An 18,855-nucleotide genomic window follows, 5' to 3' on the forward strand; every position below is an offset into this window, starting at 1 on the left:
GTACGCGCGTTTTGGTGTCTGGTGTTGTAGGGTGGACGAGATAAACATTCTCATTCAAGCAAGTAAGTTGTAAAAAGGAAAAGAAAGATCAGGATGCGCAATTTCAATTAGGCCTATAGATGTTTATATTATATTTTACAGCACTCTTCACATTCCCCTTCCGGAGAGCTGAATAGTTTTGAATTAGACTAGTAACATCATTTTTCCTAGTTACACAGTTACAGGCTGTAACTATTTACCAGTGGTGGAAAAAGGACCCAATTGTCATACTTGAGTAAAAGTCATGATACCTTAATAGAAAATGACGGAAGTAAAAGTGAAAGTCACTCAGTAAAACACAAGTATTTGGTTTTAAATATACTTAAGTATCAAACGTAAATGTAGTTTCAAAAATAAAAGTATGCATCATTTCAAGCTCCTTATATTAAGCAAATCAGACGGGACAATTTTTTTATTTATTTATGATTTACGGATAGCCAGGGGCACACTCCAACACTCAGACATAATTTACAAACGATGCATTTGTGTTTGATGAGTCCGCAACACACACACACACACACACACACACACACACACACACACACACACACACACACACACACACACACACACACACACACACACACACACACACACACAGCTCTCATGGCAAGATTCTCTTGGCTATCAGGCTACATTCTTGTGGGCTTCTGTAGCCTAGATGTAATGTGCAATTCACATTTTGATTATGACCACTATCTCCCCATAAAGTCCTGACTAATGAGGTTAGAAACATGCTGCTCTATATCCAGCATTGACCCCAATCTCACCCAGTTTAAGCACAGCAGAGAGGGCTCTCCTCTGTGCCATCTGTCACATCATCATGACACGAATGACGGGGGCCACTTTAGTGCACAAGGTTGGTCGAGAAACTGCCATTATAAATATTTTTATGTTGACAAAGGTCGAGGTTATTTATTTTTCACATATACAGCTATCTATGTGACTGAAAACAATGACATGAATTAATGATGATGATGATTCATTTAGGACATGAATGCACAAATCCTAACATCCTTAAAAATACTGTACAAACCCACTTAACTCGCGTACGACCAATGAACCAAGCGGGTGGTTTGGCTAGGGTAAAATTCGGGACGGGTAATGGCGGCTTGTAGAGTACATTGTTTTTGTCAACATTTTTTTGTCGACACGCAACATGGAGACAAATTGAAGATACAATAACCATTTGAACAGTTTGCTATTACAGCAGATGAAGTGGATTTGTGTGTCTTGTGTGTGCACGTGTATTTGGATTTTATGAGATACCCTGTGAGAGCAGTCATGACCAAACCCATGCAATGTGAAAAAAGGAAATTATTTGGCCATGTGTCAAGTGTATGTAGATGAGAGGAGTATCGTATGCTGCAATTGTGGTGGTGAACATGCACCTGCATTTCTGTAGTGCCCTGTTAGGGTGAAGGAGACGCAGCTGGCAAGAATAAAGGCTGTCCATCATGTGTCCTGTCCAGAGGTTGTGAGAAGAGTGGAGTGACGTTAAATAAGTAATGGTAGTAGGAGTAGAGACACCAGATGATGTTCCTTGTCAACAGAGGGATCCTGACATGTTGCATGTTATGAATTTGAACTTTGTAGCATTTATTACATTGGTTATCAACTGTACAAGCGCAAACAGAGAGGAAATCAGAAAGAATAGTCATTGTTGTGAGTGCGGCTGAGCGTTTTTTGGGACTCAGATTCTACAGCAGAGACATTACAAGGAGACTTGTAGATAGATGAATGCTCTGTCCTCACAGGCGCCTAAGCAGGAGTGAGGTGGTTGTTTTACCACCCCATACAGTAGGTGGCGGCAATACACCAATAGGTTGTAGTCTGCCATAAAACCTTAAAGAAGAAGAAGATGCGTCACTCAAACTTCGACTCAGGGGCAAGCGGGAAATACAATATTTTGTAGCTAGCTATACATTAAACACGCTCTAAACTCTAAGGTAATTTACGGAACATGTCTTAACTTTCCAACGTTTGTGAATAATACAGCTTCACCTCATAGCTAGCTAATTTTTCATCGGCCAATGTATGCCAAAACAACTGCTAGCCAATTAGTTATAGCGAGCCAACTGGTTAACGTTAGCTAGCTAGACACGTTCCAGAAATGAGCAGTTTGTGTCAAAGCGATAGCTACATTGTAACTATTCAAATCAAATTGTATTGGTCACATACACAACATGGTTAGAAGGTGTTATTGCGAGTGTAGCGAAATGCTTGCTTATTAAGGTCAAAGTATCGAGTTAGTTTTGCAAACTCTGCGCACTTCGTTATGTCAGCATTTACATTTTCTAACGGTACGTTGCCTTTTTGGACAGTAATACAGCTGGATACGTTTTATTAGTCGTATGTACTGGATACACATGGCATACACCGTCCAGCGAAACGCTTACTTGCAGGGTCATCCTCGACACTAACAGTAAGAAACAAATGTATAACAATACGAACAAAATAACTGGCTCAGTAAGAATAGAATACACATTTAACCACAAGTAGCTATAATGTTAATACAGGAAGCACAGGAGGTTGGTGGCACCACAATTGGGAAGGACGGGCTCGTGGTAGTGCTTCTTTTAAGGGGCGGCAGATAGCCAAGTGGTTAGAGCATTGGGCCAGTAACTGAAACCCCGAGCTGGCAAGGTAAAGATCTGTCGTTCTGACCCTGAACAAGTTAGCCCACTGTTCCCCGTCTTTGTAAATAAGAATTTGTTCTTAGCTGTCTTGCCTAGTTAAATAAAGGTTAAATAAAAACAATGGCTGGACCATTATTAGTGGAATGGTATGAAACAAATGGTTTCCACCTGTTTGATGCAATTCCGTTCCAGGTATTATGAGCCGTTCTCCCCCCACAATTTAATGCTTAGAGACTGTCAGCTTGTGGCCGTGGGTGCTTTATGATGCTGCGGGCCTTTTACAGCCACCATTTCGAGGAGATGTCCTAGATGGGTGAGAGCACGGTCCCAGTGATGTACTGGGCCGTCTTCACCCGCCGGAGGACCTTGCAGTCGTGGATGGAATAATTCCCATACCAGGCCTTCATGCAACCGGTTAGGACTTGATTGACTGTCTGTCATACACTTTTTGCAGCACCTGCCACAGTATTGATAAACTGGAGACTGAAAATATGCACCATGATACAGAGGAGGACAAGAGCAGCCAAGCATTCAACACGCGCTTCGGGCAGGTAGGTTTGGGGTGCATCTCAGTAGTCTAAAGTGGCTCCAAATCCTCTATCCTTTCATGTAAACACTGATGTGAAAGAACTGGACAAGGGAATGCGTCATCCATCCTTTGTTTTCAGATCAGTTAAAGCTGCAGTATGTCACTTTTTGGGTGACCCTACCAAATTCACATAGAAATAGAGATCTGCCATTCTCATTGAAAGCAAGTCTAAGAAGCTGTAGATCTGTTGTGAACTATTGCTATGCTTCCCATTAAGTTTAGTTTTAGCAGCTTTTACTTTAAAAGTACTTCTGAAAGTACTATATTTTTGGTTATGGAAAATATATTTCACAGTGGTTTAGATAGTGCAGACTATAAATAATCATTGTACTATGCTTGTTTTGTCACAAACTGAAATTAGGCAAACTTAAAATTTTAGTAACTATGAAATGGCGGAGTGATTTCTGCATAGTGTATCTTTTAAGATGCAAGATAAGAAAGACTCTTTAGACTATAGAAAATACCTTAGACTTTTTTATCCATCCAAATGAATAAAAACAGTGTAGAACTCTGACCTTTTTGCTTTAAAATGGCAAGCAAACCTCAACCAAGACTTTATCTTTCCAGTATAACTATACTGCAGAGGAGTACCAGGCAGTCCAGAATGCACTGCGACAGAAGCTGGGACCTGAATACATCAGCTCCAGGATGGCTGGAGGGGGGCAGAAGGCAAGGCCAAGTCACACAAACTCTTTTGTTGTTGAAAACAACTTCGAATTACATCCTAATCCACCCAAGAGAAAACTAACCAATAAGTACACACTTCATCATCAGCCTTTACTCACTAAAACGCCCGCTTGGAACTAAAGACAGTGTTGTTCTTGTTGCAGGTGTGTTACATCGAGGGGCACCGTGTGATCAGCCTGGCCAATGAGATGTTTGGATACAACGGCTGGTCTCACTCCATCTCCCAGCAGAATGTCGGTAGGAGAGCTGGACCATCGCTAGCTATTAAACAGTATATTTAGAAACTTACTTCTGTCTTCAGTGTAACCTTTATTATTTATTTATGACCCACTGGGTACTGTATATGAATGTGTCAGTGTAATGCACAGTCACAACACAGCGACGGACTGTCCCCTCACAGACTTTGTTGACCTCATCAATGGGAAGTTCTACGTTGGAGTCAGTGCGTTTGTCAAAGTCCAACTGAAGGTGGGTGATGGGCAGAGAAGTCAACCATTGTTATTTAAAATCTACAGTGCCACTGTTGGCTCTTCCCAGTTTTGGAAGTGTGTTTCAAGGGAGGGTGCAATGAGTTGTGTGTTGTTCGGCAATGCGGTGCCAACATTTGGTTATTAGGTTTACCCATTAAATAGTTGGGAGCATCTATAGTACATACACTGGGGCAAAAAAAGTATTTAGTCAGCCACCAATTGTGCAAGTTCTCCCACTTAAAAAGATGAGGCCTGTAATTTTCATCATAGGTATACTAAACAGACAAAATGAGAAGAAAAAAAATCCAGAAAATCACATTGTAGGATTTTTAATGAATTTATTTGCAAATTATGGTGGAAAATAAGTATTTGGTCACCTACAAAAAAGCAAGATTTCTGGCTCTCACAGACCTGTAACTTCTTCTTTAAGAGGCTCCTCTGTCCTCCACTCGTTACCTGTATTAATGGCACCTGTTTGAACTTGTTATCAGTATAAAAAAACACCTGTCCACAACCTCAGTCACACTCCAAACTCCACTATGGCCAAGACCAAAGAGCTGTCAAAGGACACCAGAAACAAAATTGTAGACCTGCACCAGGCTGGGAAGATTGAATCTGCAATAGGTAAGCAGCTTGGTTTGAAGAAATCAACTGTGGGAGCAATTATTAGGAAATGGAAGACATACAAGACCACTGATAATCTCCCTCGATCTGGGGCTCCACGCAAGATCTCACCCCGTGGGATCAAAATGATCACAAGAACGGTGAGCAAAAATCCCAGAACCACACCGGGGGACCTAGTGAATGACCTGCAGAGAGCTGGGACCAAAGTAACAAAGCCTACCATCAGTAACACAATATGCCGCCAGGGACTCAAATCCTGCAGTGCCAGACGTATCCCCCTGCTTAAGCCAGAACATGTCCAGGCCCGTCTGAAGTTTGCTAGAGAGCATTTGGATGATCCAGAAGAAGATTGGGAGAATGTCATATGGTCAGATGAAACCAAAATATAACTTTTTGATAAAAACTAAACTCTTTGTGTTTGGAGGACAAAGAATGCTGAGTTGCATCCAAAGAACACCATACCTACTGTGAAGCATGGGGGTGGAAACATCATGCTTTGGGGCTGTTTTTCTGCAAAGGGACCAGGACGACTGATCCGTGTAAAGGAAAGAATGAATGGGGCCATGTATCATGAGATTTTGAGTGAAAACCTCCTTCCATCAGCAAGGGCATTGAAGATGAAACGTGGCTGGGTCTTTCAGCATCACAATCAATGATCCCGAACACACTGCCCGGGCAATGAAGGAGTGGCTTCATAAGAAGCATTTCAAGGTCCTGGAGTGGCCTAGCCAGTCTCCAGATCTCAACCCCATAGAAAATCTTTCGAGTGATTTGAAAGTCTGTGTTGCCCAGCAACAGCCCCAAAACATCACTGCTCTAGAGGAGATCTGCATGGAGGAATGGGCCAAAATACCAGCAACAGTGTGTGAAAACCTTGTGAAGACTTACAGAAAACGTTTGACCTCTGTCATTGCCAACAAAGGGTATATAACAAAGTATTGAGAAACTTTTGTAATTGACCAAATACTTATTTTCCACCATCATTTGCAAATAAATTCATAAAAAATCCGACAATATGATTTTCTGGATTTTTTTTGTAATTTTGTCTGTCATAGTTGAAGTGTACCTATGATGAAAATTACAGGCCTCTCATCTTTTTAAGTGGGAGAACTTGCACAATTGGTGGCTGACTAAATACTTTTTTGCCCCACTGTATATAGTAGTACATACACTGAGTGTATAAAACATTGACACCTTCTAATATTGAGTTTCAACCCCCCCACCCCTTTTGCCATCAGAACTGCCTAAGTTTGTTGGGGCATGGACTCTACAAGGTGTCGAAAGTGTTCCACGGGGATGCTGGCCCATGTTGACTCCAATGCTTCCCACAGTTGTGTCAAGTTGGCTGGTTGTCCTTTGGGTGGTGGACCATTCTTGATACACACGGGAAACTGTTGAGCGTGGAAAACCCTCTCGGCGTTGCATTTCTTGACACAAATCGGTGCGCTTGGCACCTACTACCATACCCCTTTCAAAGGCACTTAAATCTTTTGTCTTGCCCGTTCACCCTCTGAATGGTGTGCGCACACACACAATCCATGCCTCAAGGCTTAAAAATCCTTCTTGAACCTGTCTCCTCTTCATCTACACGGATTGAAGTGGATTTAACAAGTGACATCGATAAGGGATCATAGACTGACCAGGTGAATCCAGGTAAAAGCTATGTCATGGAAAGAGCAGGTGTCCTTAATGTGTTGTACACTGTGTCTTTCGTAGCATATGTACAACTTTCGCTTTTTTAATACCGTTTACTCTCTGTTAGCACCGCTACAATTTTGGGTGTGTCAACTCACGCTTTTTACTATAATGTATTTCACACACTTACTGTATTACTAAGTGTGCTTGGTGTGTCTCTCTCCCCATAGGACGGGTCGTTCCATGAGGACGTTGGCTACGGTGTGAGCGAGGGACAAAAGTCCAAGGCCCTGTCACTGGAGAAGGCCAGGAAAGAGGCGGTCACTGATGGACTGAAGAGAGCACTCAAGTACAGGGGGAGACACTACACTTAATGTACCATTAACTACTTTTTACTGTGCGTGTGTTGGTGTCTGAGTTTGTTGTAGTTCTGATATTTGATCCCCCATCCTTCCAGATGTTTTGGAAACGCCCTTGGGAACTGTATCATGAATAAAGAGTACCTCATATCCATCAACAAGATCCCTAAACAGGTTAGATACTGTTCCTGTCAACTGTCATTTACATCCATCCATCCTTTCCAGTGTTCACTGTCTGTCTCTCCCAGCCTGCTCCCCCTCTGGACCCAGCCCAGACCAAGCGTTCTGACAGTGAGCCGTCAGTGGAGAAGGCCCGGCTGTCTAGCTTGGCCCGGTGGGAGAGTGCTGGGCCTGGGTCAGGGAGGGCACCACTGGAGCAGCCCAGGGTCCACAACCACCACCAGGCTCCCCCAGGGGAGCACGGGGACAGAGGGGGAGCCAGGACCTTTCTCTCACACACCCCTACTGCTGCCTCTGGACCAGTAGCCCCCTCAGCTCCATCAGACAGTGAGAACAAGCGCTGTAATCTTGTCAGGTGAGCAACAGCCAGATGACTACCTGTCAAACCTTTCTTGTGTATTGGTTTTATTACAGGTGTGTGTCTCTATATTTCCTCCCTGTACCCAAACTCTTACTCACCTCTGTTCTCTCTCTTTGTCTTATCCTCTCTATCCCTCTCGTCCTCCCTTCTTCAGGTCTTTATCAGATGTGGAGGACCTCTGTCTCTCTGATGCCCACACAGACCCCAAGCAGATGAGGAAGCTCAAGCAGCAGCAGCTGCAGCAGAAGTTCCGCCAGGAGATGGAGGCGAAAAAGCTCCTGCAGGGACAACCTCTGCTCCAGCTCAAGACAGAGGGTCCAGACACAGCTATTGCACAGGCACCCAGTGGAGCTCATGGTAAGACAGTAAGCAAGCAAGAAAATACTATATTTTGGAGAACCGGTGCTTGACTTGGGCATGAGCTAGTTGTTACGGCACCTAAAATATAAACAGTGCCGGTACCCAAAATGATTTCCAGCACCTATGTCAGTCCAAGTCGTGCACTGTGGAGGACCATAAAATGTGTTAGCAAGAAATGTCCAAGTTCTGTTTTAATGCAGTATGGCATTTGTCTGTTAGCCATGTTCTTTATGACTGTGGTTGTTCGTCTTGTACTAGTGTTGCCATGCTCTTTGGGAATGGGATACCTCTCTCCTTCCAGGTAGGTTTAGCACCCCTGACCAGGGACAAAGACCCCCATGGCTTACAGCACACCTAGTGAACACAAAGAACTCTGCAGCAGGGATGAGTATCTTGCCAGTACCGTAAACCACCACCAGGGGGCTCAAGTAGAAAGAATGGGAACTACTCTGAAAATGATTCAGATTACACATATCTACAATGTCTTGCGTAAATCTACCTCCCTATGCTGGCGTCTGTTTCATGTGTACCTGAATACTGTGGCTGCTTCTAGTTGTTACTGTTGTTCTAGGGGCTATAAAATCCGCATAGTGTGACAATATACTGTATATTTGTTAAAACACTTGTCATCGTCCCCCCAAGATAACCCAGAGCTGTGGGACTTCACTCTTGACGGCATCCAGGAGTTGGAGGCCCCAGCAGGTGGACCTTCATCATCATCCTCGTTACAACCCAGCACGCCAGGGGGTAGTCACCAAATGCTGACCCGCAGTAAGACCCCTCAGAGAGGGGCTTCACCATCCCTACGACCCCCCGTCAGGCCCCACGAGCCCCCACCACACGGCCAAGTACAGGGGGGAAACCAACCCCAGTATCACAACCAGCACCCTAGGACATCTGACAGGACAGGTGAGACTGGGTAATGAATGAGCTGCTTTAAAACAGTGGACATCATTAACCCTGGTCCTGGGGGACTACTGGGCATGCTGCATTTTGTTTTGTAGCTGAATCAGGTATTCTAGCAAAGTAAAGTACCTTCAATTGAACCAGTTTGAGAAACATTCTTGTTATTGGTACAGAATTTTCTAGATTATTAATGGCCTTTTCTTGTCACAGGTGAGGCATTCAGTCCATCTAGACAAGGACAGTACATGAAGAAACGCAAGCTGGACACTTGAGAAAAGGCTTTTTCACTGTTACCAACAAGTCTTCATTTTAATTGATATGTTGAGTATATGGGCATCTCTTCTTGCTGCTAAATGTAAAGAAATGTTTATGGTTTTTGTAAATAAAATCAGGGATTTCTGTTTGCCTTTCAAAAAACTGGACTATTCTCTTACTTGTAACCTTTGTTCTGAATATCATGTTCCTGGCCACACCAACCTCATTGGTAGAAATAGGTCTACTTGGTGCATGTAAAAGATGAAGCAATATGATTTCAGTTGCGTTTATTTATTTTTGTACAACGTGAAAAAACAACCATAGAGTAGGCTGGTCCTTAGAAGAGCAAGAGAAAAGAGGGACAAAAATCCAAGAGTACAACATGAAATAAATGCCAGTAGAATATTTTCACCACTTGAGGATAATTGGGTGATTAGTAGCTTGTGCTGTACAGTGGGTTGTTGTAGGTAAGCCAAAGGTCTAAAACCAGTTAGCATGCAGAATTCAGGAAACAGATGCCAATATTATATTGAGATACATTGACACCTGAGCAATTCAAGATCGGCACTTTGTGTGGACTCATAGAAAAAAGCAGGATTTCAGTTTTCCCCAATATCAAAAACACTAAGTAACAACCGTCGGCATGAAAACATTCCCCCTTGGTCCCTATTAAACATGGCATATTCTGCATTGCAGGAACGTATTATTCTCTAGAGAAGTTAAAGTAGTAGTTCAAACCAGGAGTGGGTGAGGTCACTGTATTGAGGGGAATGGCACTCATCACGTAAGGTGGCAATGGAGAGAAAAACCATAAGACAACAGTTTAGTTTGCTCATCTGTTGAAAACATGTGCTGCTATGCAATACTGTACTGATTACGTTCATTCAGACAAATCATACCCTTTTTCAATAACCAAGAAACACAAATGCTGGTTTTGGTGACCACAGCTCTGCTTTACATGAGTCAGTCCTATGTTATAAGACTCACCTGCCTCTTCTGACAGACTTCTTTAGTTCTCTCTAACTTTCACATTAAACATTTACCGATGTCTATGGACGTTTGATGGATCTCACAGGTCGGCAGTTAACTGGTCTTTCAGTCACTGGACTCTAGTCCATCAGAAAGAACAGTAGGGCTCGGTCATTATGGTGGAATGTCTCAGTAGTGAGGATGCGAAGCACTAAAGAGTTCTGAAAGTTTACTACAGGGCTGTCCGTGTGTGTACTGTGTGGGGGTGGGTAAATCGCAAGACATAGTACTCTATGGCGATGAGCATTATATGAAATCATTATTTAAATGCAACACATGTACCTTGCATGTATAGACATATACACACAGTAAAACAAAAAAAGACAGGGTGGTGTATGATAAGAGCTGAAGAAGCACAGGACTACTCTGCTGTTACGGAGTACAATACCAATAATAACCCTGCAATTGCACGTTATATTCCTTTAACTACATGTTGTTCAACAACACTTAAGTTAGTGAAATATCAAAATCTGATGGCTGAATACAGGTCCATAGAGAGCATCTTGTATTTAAATATACACACACAAAATAAACCACAGAAAGGGAACCCCAGACAATTTGTCATGATTTTGAAATATGACGACAACGGGAAATAAGGTTGGATAGATTTGTGAAAGGTTTACATTTCTAAGGTCTGTGTGAACATCATGCCCCGTTCACTGCTAGATAATATACCAGTAGTATCTATAGATAGTCTCAGGAATGTACCGAGGGCCATAGCCTTGCTTATCAGAGTGACTACAGTACACCAGGTGGTGAGGTGAGACAACCGACACGGTAGCTAAAGTCTAAAACCCCAAACCAAATTGTCACAGTTGCTGAAGCCTACAACTCAAACCACTCAAACAGTTGATAAGCCTAACCAGTCTCTAAAGCGTAAACCAAAATCACTCATGGATATAGTCAGGCTAAATCCAAAGCATGGACATGACAGGAAGTAGATAATGATAAACTATCTACAGACAGGTCTGTTACTTAACTCACGCTAACAGGTTATGGTCTCAAATAAGAAAGTAACACCCTCAGTCAGGCACAACACCTCAGAGGGACAGATAGTCAAATATAACCATGGAATCATAACTTAGGACAAGAAATATTTGTTATACAAAGAAAAATGTGCACATGCATTTAGGGGTTGAAGGCCACTGTTACACGGGGCCAGGGACTCACTCCTTTCCCCACAATGCTATTATTGCATCTTACTGTATGGCGATGATATGGGTAACCACTATCCAGTAAAACCTTACCGGCTTCCATTCACTCTCATTCCATCTCTTCTTTCCTTCTCTACATACTGTGTCTCTCTAGACTTTCTTTATACAAACTTGATACCCACAATTCATCTGTTTCTCACCAAGACAGCTTCCCATACCACTCAACACCCCCGAATCTCAGCCAATGACAGTAGGGCTAGGAGGTGCGTGTGTGTTGGCGGGGTTTCTCTCCATCTTCTAAATTCTGTCCTAGTTAAGCTTAAGGCCAGTTACAGTCAATAAATGATTAAGAGTTCCCCCTCCCTATCCTCTCCTTCAAGGGAATGGTCACAATGGTGCTTTCAACAGACAACTCTGGCCGTTGCCGTTTGTGCTCTTGGGTCAATGGCTTTCATTGGACAAACCTAAATGTCACAGCCCGCTTCCACAGCCATTGGCAGAAAAGACTGGGCCCTGGTAGGGGTGAAGGTGTGATTGGTGTGCTATGGGTATGTATTGAAATCTCCCTCCAACCAACAGACAGACCTCTTTTTTCATCTGACACACAGTCTCCTCTTCTTTTTTTCCACCTCACCAATAAGCGAAACAGAACAAAACACCAGAGTGCTAGTAGTTGTCCTTTAGCGCTCTTCCTCCCTGCCCTCAGCCCAGCCTGACGAACCCAGGTCCAGGCTACGTGGGCCTCAGGTTGGGGCCTCCAGGGTTGCTGACAGGTTTCTGAGTGGCTCCCGCGTGGAATGCCTGCTGAAGGGGGGCTGAGGCCGAGGAGGGGGCTTGGGGCTGGTACTGGGCCTGCGGCTGGGTGGAGGCTAGAAGGCCCACCTGACAGGGACCTGTAGGTCCTGCCCACTGGGGGGTGCTGTAGGTGGATGGGCCATAGCCGAACACCTGGGCAGGGGTGCCCAGAGAGCCCTGACGTGGGCAGAGGGGAATGGAGGGGTTGGTGGAGGGGTGGGTAGTAGGGCAGAGGTGGCCGGGGGCAGAAAACTTTCGGCCCATGTTGGCTTGAGGAGGGATATGTAGAGGGATCTGTAGTTAGGAAGAGGGGACAGGAGAGAAGGAGAGGAATAAGGGGAAGTTAGTTAGATAAAAAACACTATTAAGAGAGCAAAAAAAAAGCAAACATCATCATGTAAAATAGAGCTAAAAACATAGATTGGCAGATTATGGAAATGGCTGGTCTTTAGACTGAGTCATGAGGCCTTACGTCGTGTCCGGGTCCCTGGGCTGTCCCCTTGGGTCCTTTCTTGCCGTGGGAGAGGCTGATGGCGTCTCGGGCCCAGTTGTCAACTAGCAGGTGCAGGTCGTCTGTGAATGTGCCCTTGCGACTCTGTGTTACAGCCGGGGCCATGTTGGGGCCTGACGGCTGGCACTGGCTGGTGTTCGCTCCACTGTCTGAACTGGTCCCACTCACTCCTGGAAGACACACAGCGACGAGTTCAACCTGGGAAGCCAACTCGTTTCTCAAATCAAGTTTGGCTTCTCTTCTGGAGATGTATCATCTCTTGGTTTGATGAATATTATGTGGGTTGTCTTTCTAAAACATGTAGAGAAGGAGCATAGACAATAGGAGTGCCGCTGGGTTTGCTTACCCATGGTGGAGGTGCTGAGGCTGGGCAAGGAGGGGGAGAGTTTGAGATTCTGGGGGGAGGTCCGGCTGCCTGGCTCAGAGAGCCCTGCCGTGGGGCGAGATGACTGCTTAGAGGAGGACTCTGGGGAGATCTGGCCTGTGACTTGGGCTCCTAAACACACACACACCAACATCAACCACAGAGAGGAGTGGAGAGAAACACCTGATCACATTACCCCTTCTAAGCTAGCAGTCTCTACCCTTGACTGATTACTCGTTGCTTGCAGTCGAACATTTGTATATTAATTTCCATTCAGCAGTGTGCAGATAGTCCCTCACTAGATACAGACAGCTGGACTGACCAATCACAACTCGTGTTACCTGTGTGCAAGGGACCGGGCTGGGTGCTGCTGCGGGCTGATTTGCTGGCCTTGGTCTTGGCCCTGCGTCTGCCCCCGGCCATGGCCACAGAGGGGGAGAGGACAGCCGAGGGACGAGGTTTACCCAGCCTGGTGAACAGAGCATCGATTTCCTCCTTGTGACGGGAGTGGAGGGTCTGGCTCTCTATCATATGTCTGTGGAGGGAAGGAGGAGTGGAGGAAGAGAGGAGGAGGGCAGAGTGAGGCAGGTTTGTAACAAATACAGTACAACAGTCATCACTTCTCTCTTACACCACTAGTAAGTGATCCCATTGAAATTTAAAATCATATAAAAGAGAAATATTGCCCAAAACAGCAAACAGGTTAAATCTTGGAGGAGTGAAGGTAACATACTTCTCTCGGAGGTGGCTGACTTCCCTTTCAAAGGCCTCGTCCTCTGGCCCCGAGTCGTCCTCGTTGTCGCTGGTCATGTAATGATTAAACAAACCTCTGTTCCCTGCGGAGGCGGAGCTACAGGGGTCAGAAGTTGTTGAAGAGGAAGGGCCGTTCTGATGGGAGGAGCTAGATCCCGAAGGAGACGTGGTATTGGCTGCAGCTGGCGTCACTGAAAAACGGCCCACTTTGGAGACAGAGTTGGGGCTGGGTGTGACACTGGCAGTCACCTGAAAGCGTCCGATGGTGGCGGGCTGCGTCTGGAAGTGAGAAGTGAGCCCATCTACGGAGTCTCCACTCCAGACTCCTTTGGAGAGGGAGGAGGAGCGGTGGAGGGTGTTCTCTGGGCTGGAAAAGGAGGAAGACGAGGAAGAAGAAGAGGAGGACGAAGAGGGTGTGAGGGAGGAAGAGGAGGCGATGGTAGAGGGGTCAGGAGTGCTGCCGGCGCCAGCTTCTGAGACCTGGAAGCGTCCCAGTTTGACGACCCTTGTGGAGGGTGTTGCTGCTCTACTGCTCCCTGGAATGGTCTCAGGGCTCACAGCTCTCCTCAGCTGGCCGTCCAGACTACCAAGAGGCTGCTGGGACTGGACACACACACACGAGACATGTCAGCAACAAACATACCAACACAACTCACTCACCAACATTCAAAATAACTAACACAACTAATATAGGTAAGATAACACAACAGAACAAGCACAACTCTGTGTGTAATGTGTAACTCTGTGTCGTTGTATGTGTCAAACTGCTTTGCTTTATCTTGGCCAGGTCGCAGTTGTAAAAGAGAACTTGTTCTCAACTGGCCTACCTGGTGAAATAAAGGTGAAATAACATTTGTTTATCTAAAAAATGTTTTAAATAAAAACTCTAGACACACCACTCAAAGATGACCCAACATGCACCTATTCCACACATCTACAAAACTCAACATTACAGTACATAACTTAAAACTTCTGAAGGGGACAAGTTCTGAAAAGAGGACTAACCTGGTTTGGTACTGGGAATGGAGGCAATTGCTCAGAGGTAGGGGTGCCTGCCTGCTCGGAGACACCAGGATACATACGACACACACACACACAAAGATGTAATCATTATTATCAAGGTAGGAGAAAATCTCTCAAGTTACAACTGAAAAAAGAATTTAGTACAAATACTATATCTTATCAGTCACTGGACAATCAGAGTTCCCTCTACTGTACCTGCGCTCTGATGGCTTGGCCATGCTTTTCTGGATGGATCTGTGCATGTTCCGCTGGTGTGAGGCCCTGTCCTGGGTTGGGGGAGGGGCCCGGGGCTCCCTGTTCCCCTGAAGTGAGGGACAGGTTGTAGGAGGGCACCAGGGCTGCCAGATGGGGAGGGGAGATGGTCTCTGTGGAGGAAGAGGTGGTCTCAGGGTTGCCAGTGTCAGCGGAGGTGGAGTCCTTAAAGAGGGAGCGCAGCTTCTTTTCTAGGGCATGGATGTCATCTATACCAGGGGCCTTGGACTGGAACTCTCCCCCATCTGGGTCCCCTGGCTGCAGCTGGGAGGGTTGGGAGGGCAGGGTAGAGGGTGGAAGATGGGTGGGGGCCATTGCAGGCTGTGCCACAGGGACAAAGGTAGGGACAGGCTGAGACTGGGAGGAGGTGGGCTGAGTGACAGGAATGGACACAGGGATAGGCTGAGAGGACAGGATAGGAACAGGAACCGGGTGCTGCTCTGAGCTGGTCACAGTCCCAGAGTTACTGGGTGGAGCGCCAGAGACGGGGGCAGAGCTGCTGCCCATCTGATCGGCAGAGGCTGGGGGGAAAGAGGACGAGGTGGCCTGGGGGGGCTGGAGAGCAGCTGAAGGGGGGAATGTGATTTGGGCAGGAGCAGGTTGAGAGGGGGCAGCTTGGAAGCCAGGCTGGGGGTGTGGGATTAGCTCACTGGTAGCAGGTGCAGGGGCTGAAACTTGGGTTGGAGACCCCCTCCCGGTTGCAACTTGGCATGTGGAGGGGGGAAGAGAGGAGGACCCAGAGGGGATGACAGAGACATGAGGCAGGGTGGTGGTCGGGTGCAGACCAGCCTGGGAGGAGGGGACTGTGCTGGTGGTTCGTCTCTCCCCATGCGTCTCCCTCATCTCAGTGAAGGCCTGCTGGAGGCGGCTTGAGGGGGCAGACAGGGACAGGCCCAGACTCACTGGGGCATCGGGGAGGTACACAGAGAGAGGAGTCACTTACATAACCTGGGCTCTTACAACAAGTAATTTATCATCATGACGTCAAACACACTAATGTTGGTAAATGCATCAAGCAACATGTTTTAGAGTTCTCAAACATGCAAAGGTTGGAAGTGGGGCACATGTTTGGAACACAGAGTTCTAACATTCTATATGTGAGTTCTGGTTGCACTCTATGGCCCAGAGATTCCAGTCATTCTCACCTGGATGGGGCTCGTCCCCATACGAGGTGTTAGCCGAGGGAGGGCCGAAAAACTGCTCTCTCAAACGGGACTCTGGGACAGGGCTGACGATGAACCTCCGGCCTGCAGAGTGGACCACCTGAGCTGCAATGCCTAGGCAACAGGGGTGAGAGGTGAGGGGTGAAGAGGTGGAGCCCAGACAATCATAATTCAGTAGAGATAGTAAATGTGTAGGTGCATGTTTACCAGACAGAGGAGTGGGCTTGTCACGCTGCTGTAAGGGGTCATCTACCACAATCTGTGGAGAGAGAAGGACAACACCATGTCAACTAAAGGCTGCCTAGGAGTTCGTGGGTGAGTAGTGTAGTACGTTACCTGAGTGAAGGGCGGTTGAGCGCAGCCTTCCTTCATGCCCTCTCCTTTATCGCCCGGCATTTCGATGACCTCCCGGACCTGTTCGATGAACGACTTGCGTTCGCTCTCCAGGATAAACTTACTCAGGACCTGAGAGAAGGATATACATTTAACTACAATAATAGAAAAACTCATGCCTATCAAATCCACATTTCCACCTGTGGAAAAAGACCCGTGGAGCTACAAAACAAATACATCTAATTTCTTTACTCTTGACAATTACAGAGACTTGGGGGAAGAGATCAATACAACTCAGATCAGTGCTTTTTAGTTTCTTGTCATCATTACCATGATCCGTGCGATCTCTTCAGGGTTATCTCCATCCAGGTCGAACTTAAAGGTGACCATCTTCCTGTTGTGGGTCTCCAGCTGGCACTCTGCCACCCGGTCTCCCATGTTGGAGATCTGAAAACAGACACACAGAGAGAGGACACCAGCTGAAATACGACCAGACGTCTGTAGACACAGAGAAAACTGACTATTCTACCGATCCTCGACTTCGGCGATGTCATCTACAAAATTGCTTCCAACACTCTACTCAGCAAACTGGATGCAGTTTATCACAGTGCCATCCGTTTTGTCACTAAAGCACCTTATACCACCCACCACTGCGACCTGTATGCTCTAGTCGGCTGGCCCTCGCTACATATTCGTCGCCAGACCCACTGGCTCCAGGTCATCTACAAGTCCATGCTAGGTAAAGCTCCGCCTTATCTCAGTTCACTGGTCACGATAGCAACACCCACCCGTAGCACGCGCTCCAGCAGGTGTATCTCACTGATCATCCCTAAAGCCAACACCTCATTTGGCCGCCTTTCGTTCCAGTTCTCTGCTGCCTGTGACTGGAACAAATTGCAAAAATCGCTGAAGTTGGAGACTTTTATCTCCCTCAACAACTTCAAACATCTGCTATCTGAGCAGCAGCTGTACATAGTCTATCGGTAAATAGCCCACCCATTTTTACCTACCTCATCCCCATACTGTTTTTATTTATTTACTTTTCTGCTCTTTTGCACACCAATATCTCTACCTGTACATGACCATCTGATCATGTATCACTCCAGTGTTAATCTGCTAAATTTTAATTATTCGCCTACCTCCTCATGCCTTTTGCACACAATGTATATAGACTCTCTTTTTTTTCTCTACTGTGTTATTGACTTGTTAATTGTTTACTCCATGTGTAACTCTGTGCTGTCTGTTCACACTGCTATGCTTTATCTTGGCCAGGTCGCAGTTGTAAATGAGAACTTGTTCTCAACTAGCTTACCTGGTTAAATAAAGGTGTTCTCAACTAGCTTACCTGGTTAAATAAAGGTGAAATAAAATAAATAAAAAAAAGAGGCCAATAGGGCTGCAAAATTCCTGTAACTTTTTCTGAAATGCTGGTTAGAAGATTGTCCGGAATCCGAAGGGAATAAGCAGGAAATCTAAAATCCTCCAACAAGTATTTCTGGAAAACCTGGGTATGTTGAAAATGACTGGAATTTTGGCTTGAGGAGATAGAAGGTGGCCATGTGGGGTCTGTGTGTGACTTCTGTGTGAGCCAGGGACAGAGCGCTCCACATAGATGAAGACAGACAGACATTGAGTTGAAAGTCTGACCATGTGACTCTTACATTGAGGACGATGAGCTTGGCCTTGGCGGTCTTCTCGTGGCAAGAGTGGCTGCGTACAGAGTTCTGCTGGTGCCGCTTGATCATGGAGCGCCCTTCGTGTCTACCATCTGATGTCCCCTCAAAGCCGTCACTCAAACCTGACGACACGTTCGAAAGGCAACTGGGGGGGAGGAAAGAAAGAAAGAAAGAAAGAAAGAAAGAGAGAGAGAGAGAAAGAGAGACATCACAAGGAACAAAGGGCCGTATCATACAGTATATAGATGTATTTTCAATAGAACATATTGAGTAGCAGAAAATGCTTTCTGGTGTGAGCTAGGTATAAAGCTGATGTGATGCCTTACTTCTCCACAGACTGAGGCACCAGCACTGTCTGGCCTGCTGCCTTCTCTGCTGACGCCGGCTGGGATACACTCACAGAGGCCTGAAACATCGTCACACACACACACTGTTCATTAAAAGGAGCTTTACAACCATGTCATTTCAAGCATGAAAGCAAGGGTGTGTGATCTGACCGCAAGGGTGTGTGATCTGACCGCAAGGGTGTGTGATCTGACCGCAAGGGTGTGTGATCTGACCGAGTAATTGGAAATGCTTTGAGCACACACACACGGTTTTGAAGACACACACACTGAAGGTACTTCTTGTAGGACATGTTTTGTATGTGTGTTTGTAGGCTCCTTACAATACTATCACATGCCAGCCTAACAACCAAC

The 18,855-nt window shown here is 45.9% G+C and overlaps 2 protein-coding genes across 3 annotated transcripts in view; one reads left to right on the forward strand and one right to left on the reverse strand.

The window, feature by feature from the left end:
• Positions 1 to 1,920: 1,920 nt before the first annotated feature.
• LOC139406555 (RAD52 homolog, DNA repair protein) lies at positions 1,921 to 9,166 on the forward strand. Its single transcript, XM_071149267.1, has 11 exons — positions 1,921 to 1,988; positions 3,133 to 3,229; positions 3,835 to 3,936; positions 4,098 to 4,191; positions 4,355 to 4,422; positions 6,914 to 7,032; positions 7,141 to 7,216; positions 7,291 to 7,577; positions 7,738 to 7,940; positions 8,586 to 8,852; positions 9,060 to 9,166. Exons 2-11 carry the CDS (start codon positions 3,170 to 3,172, stop codon positions 9,119 to 9,121), a joined length of 1,338 nt encoding a protein of 445 aa, XP_071005368.1. The 5' UTR covers positions 1,921 to 1,988; positions 3,133 to 3,169; the 3' UTR covers positions 9,122 to 9,166.
• A 210-nt stretch (positions 9,167 to 9,376) lies between these two features.
• Positions 9,377 to 18,855, reverse strand: part of LOC139406435 (serine/threonine-protein kinase WNK1-like) — a 57,257-nt gene continuing 47,778 nt past the window's right edge. For both annotated transcript variants that reach the window (XM_071149021.1, XM_071149010.1), the window contains exons 13-25: positions 18,484 to 18,563; positions 18,143 to 18,302; positions 16,812 to 16,928; positions 16,485 to 16,613; positions 16,356 to 16,407; positions 16,131 to 16,262; positions 14,929 to 15,887; positions 14,716 to 14,766; positions 13,691 to 14,313; positions 13,299 to 13,492; positions 12,940 to 13,089; positions 12,555 to 12,763; positions 9,377 to 12,376 (exon numbers count right to left, since the gene is read on the reverse strand). In XM_071149021.1, coding sequence (XP_071005122.1) covers positions 12,020 to 12,376; positions 12,555 to 12,763; positions 12,940 to 13,089; positions 13,299 to 13,492; positions 13,691 to 14,313; positions 14,716 to 14,766; positions 14,929 to 15,887; positions 16,131 to 16,262; positions 16,356 to 16,407; positions 16,485 to 16,613; positions 16,812 to 16,928; positions 18,143 to 18,302; positions 18,484 to 18,563 — 3,213 coding nt within the window. In that variant the 3' untranslated portion in view covers positions 9,377 to 12,019. The remainder of the gene's footprint in view (positions 12,377 to 12,554; positions 12,764 to 12,939; positions 13,090 to 13,298; positions 13,493 to 13,690; positions 14,314 to 14,715; positions 14,767 to 14,928; positions 15,888 to 16,130; positions 16,263 to 16,355; positions 16,408 to 16,484; positions 16,614 to 16,811; positions 16,929 to 18,142; positions 18,303 to 18,483; positions 18,564 to 18,855) is intronic.

Source organism: Oncorhynchus clarkii, chromosome 1 (genome assembly GCF_045791955.1).
Source record: "Oncorhynchus clarkii lewisi isolate Uvic-CL-2024 chromosome 1, UVic_Ocla_1.0, whole genome shotgun sequence".
Taxonomy (NCBI): domain Eukaryota; kingdom Metazoa; phylum Chordata; class Actinopteri; order Salmoniformes; family Salmonidae; genus Oncorhynchus; species Oncorhynchus clarkii.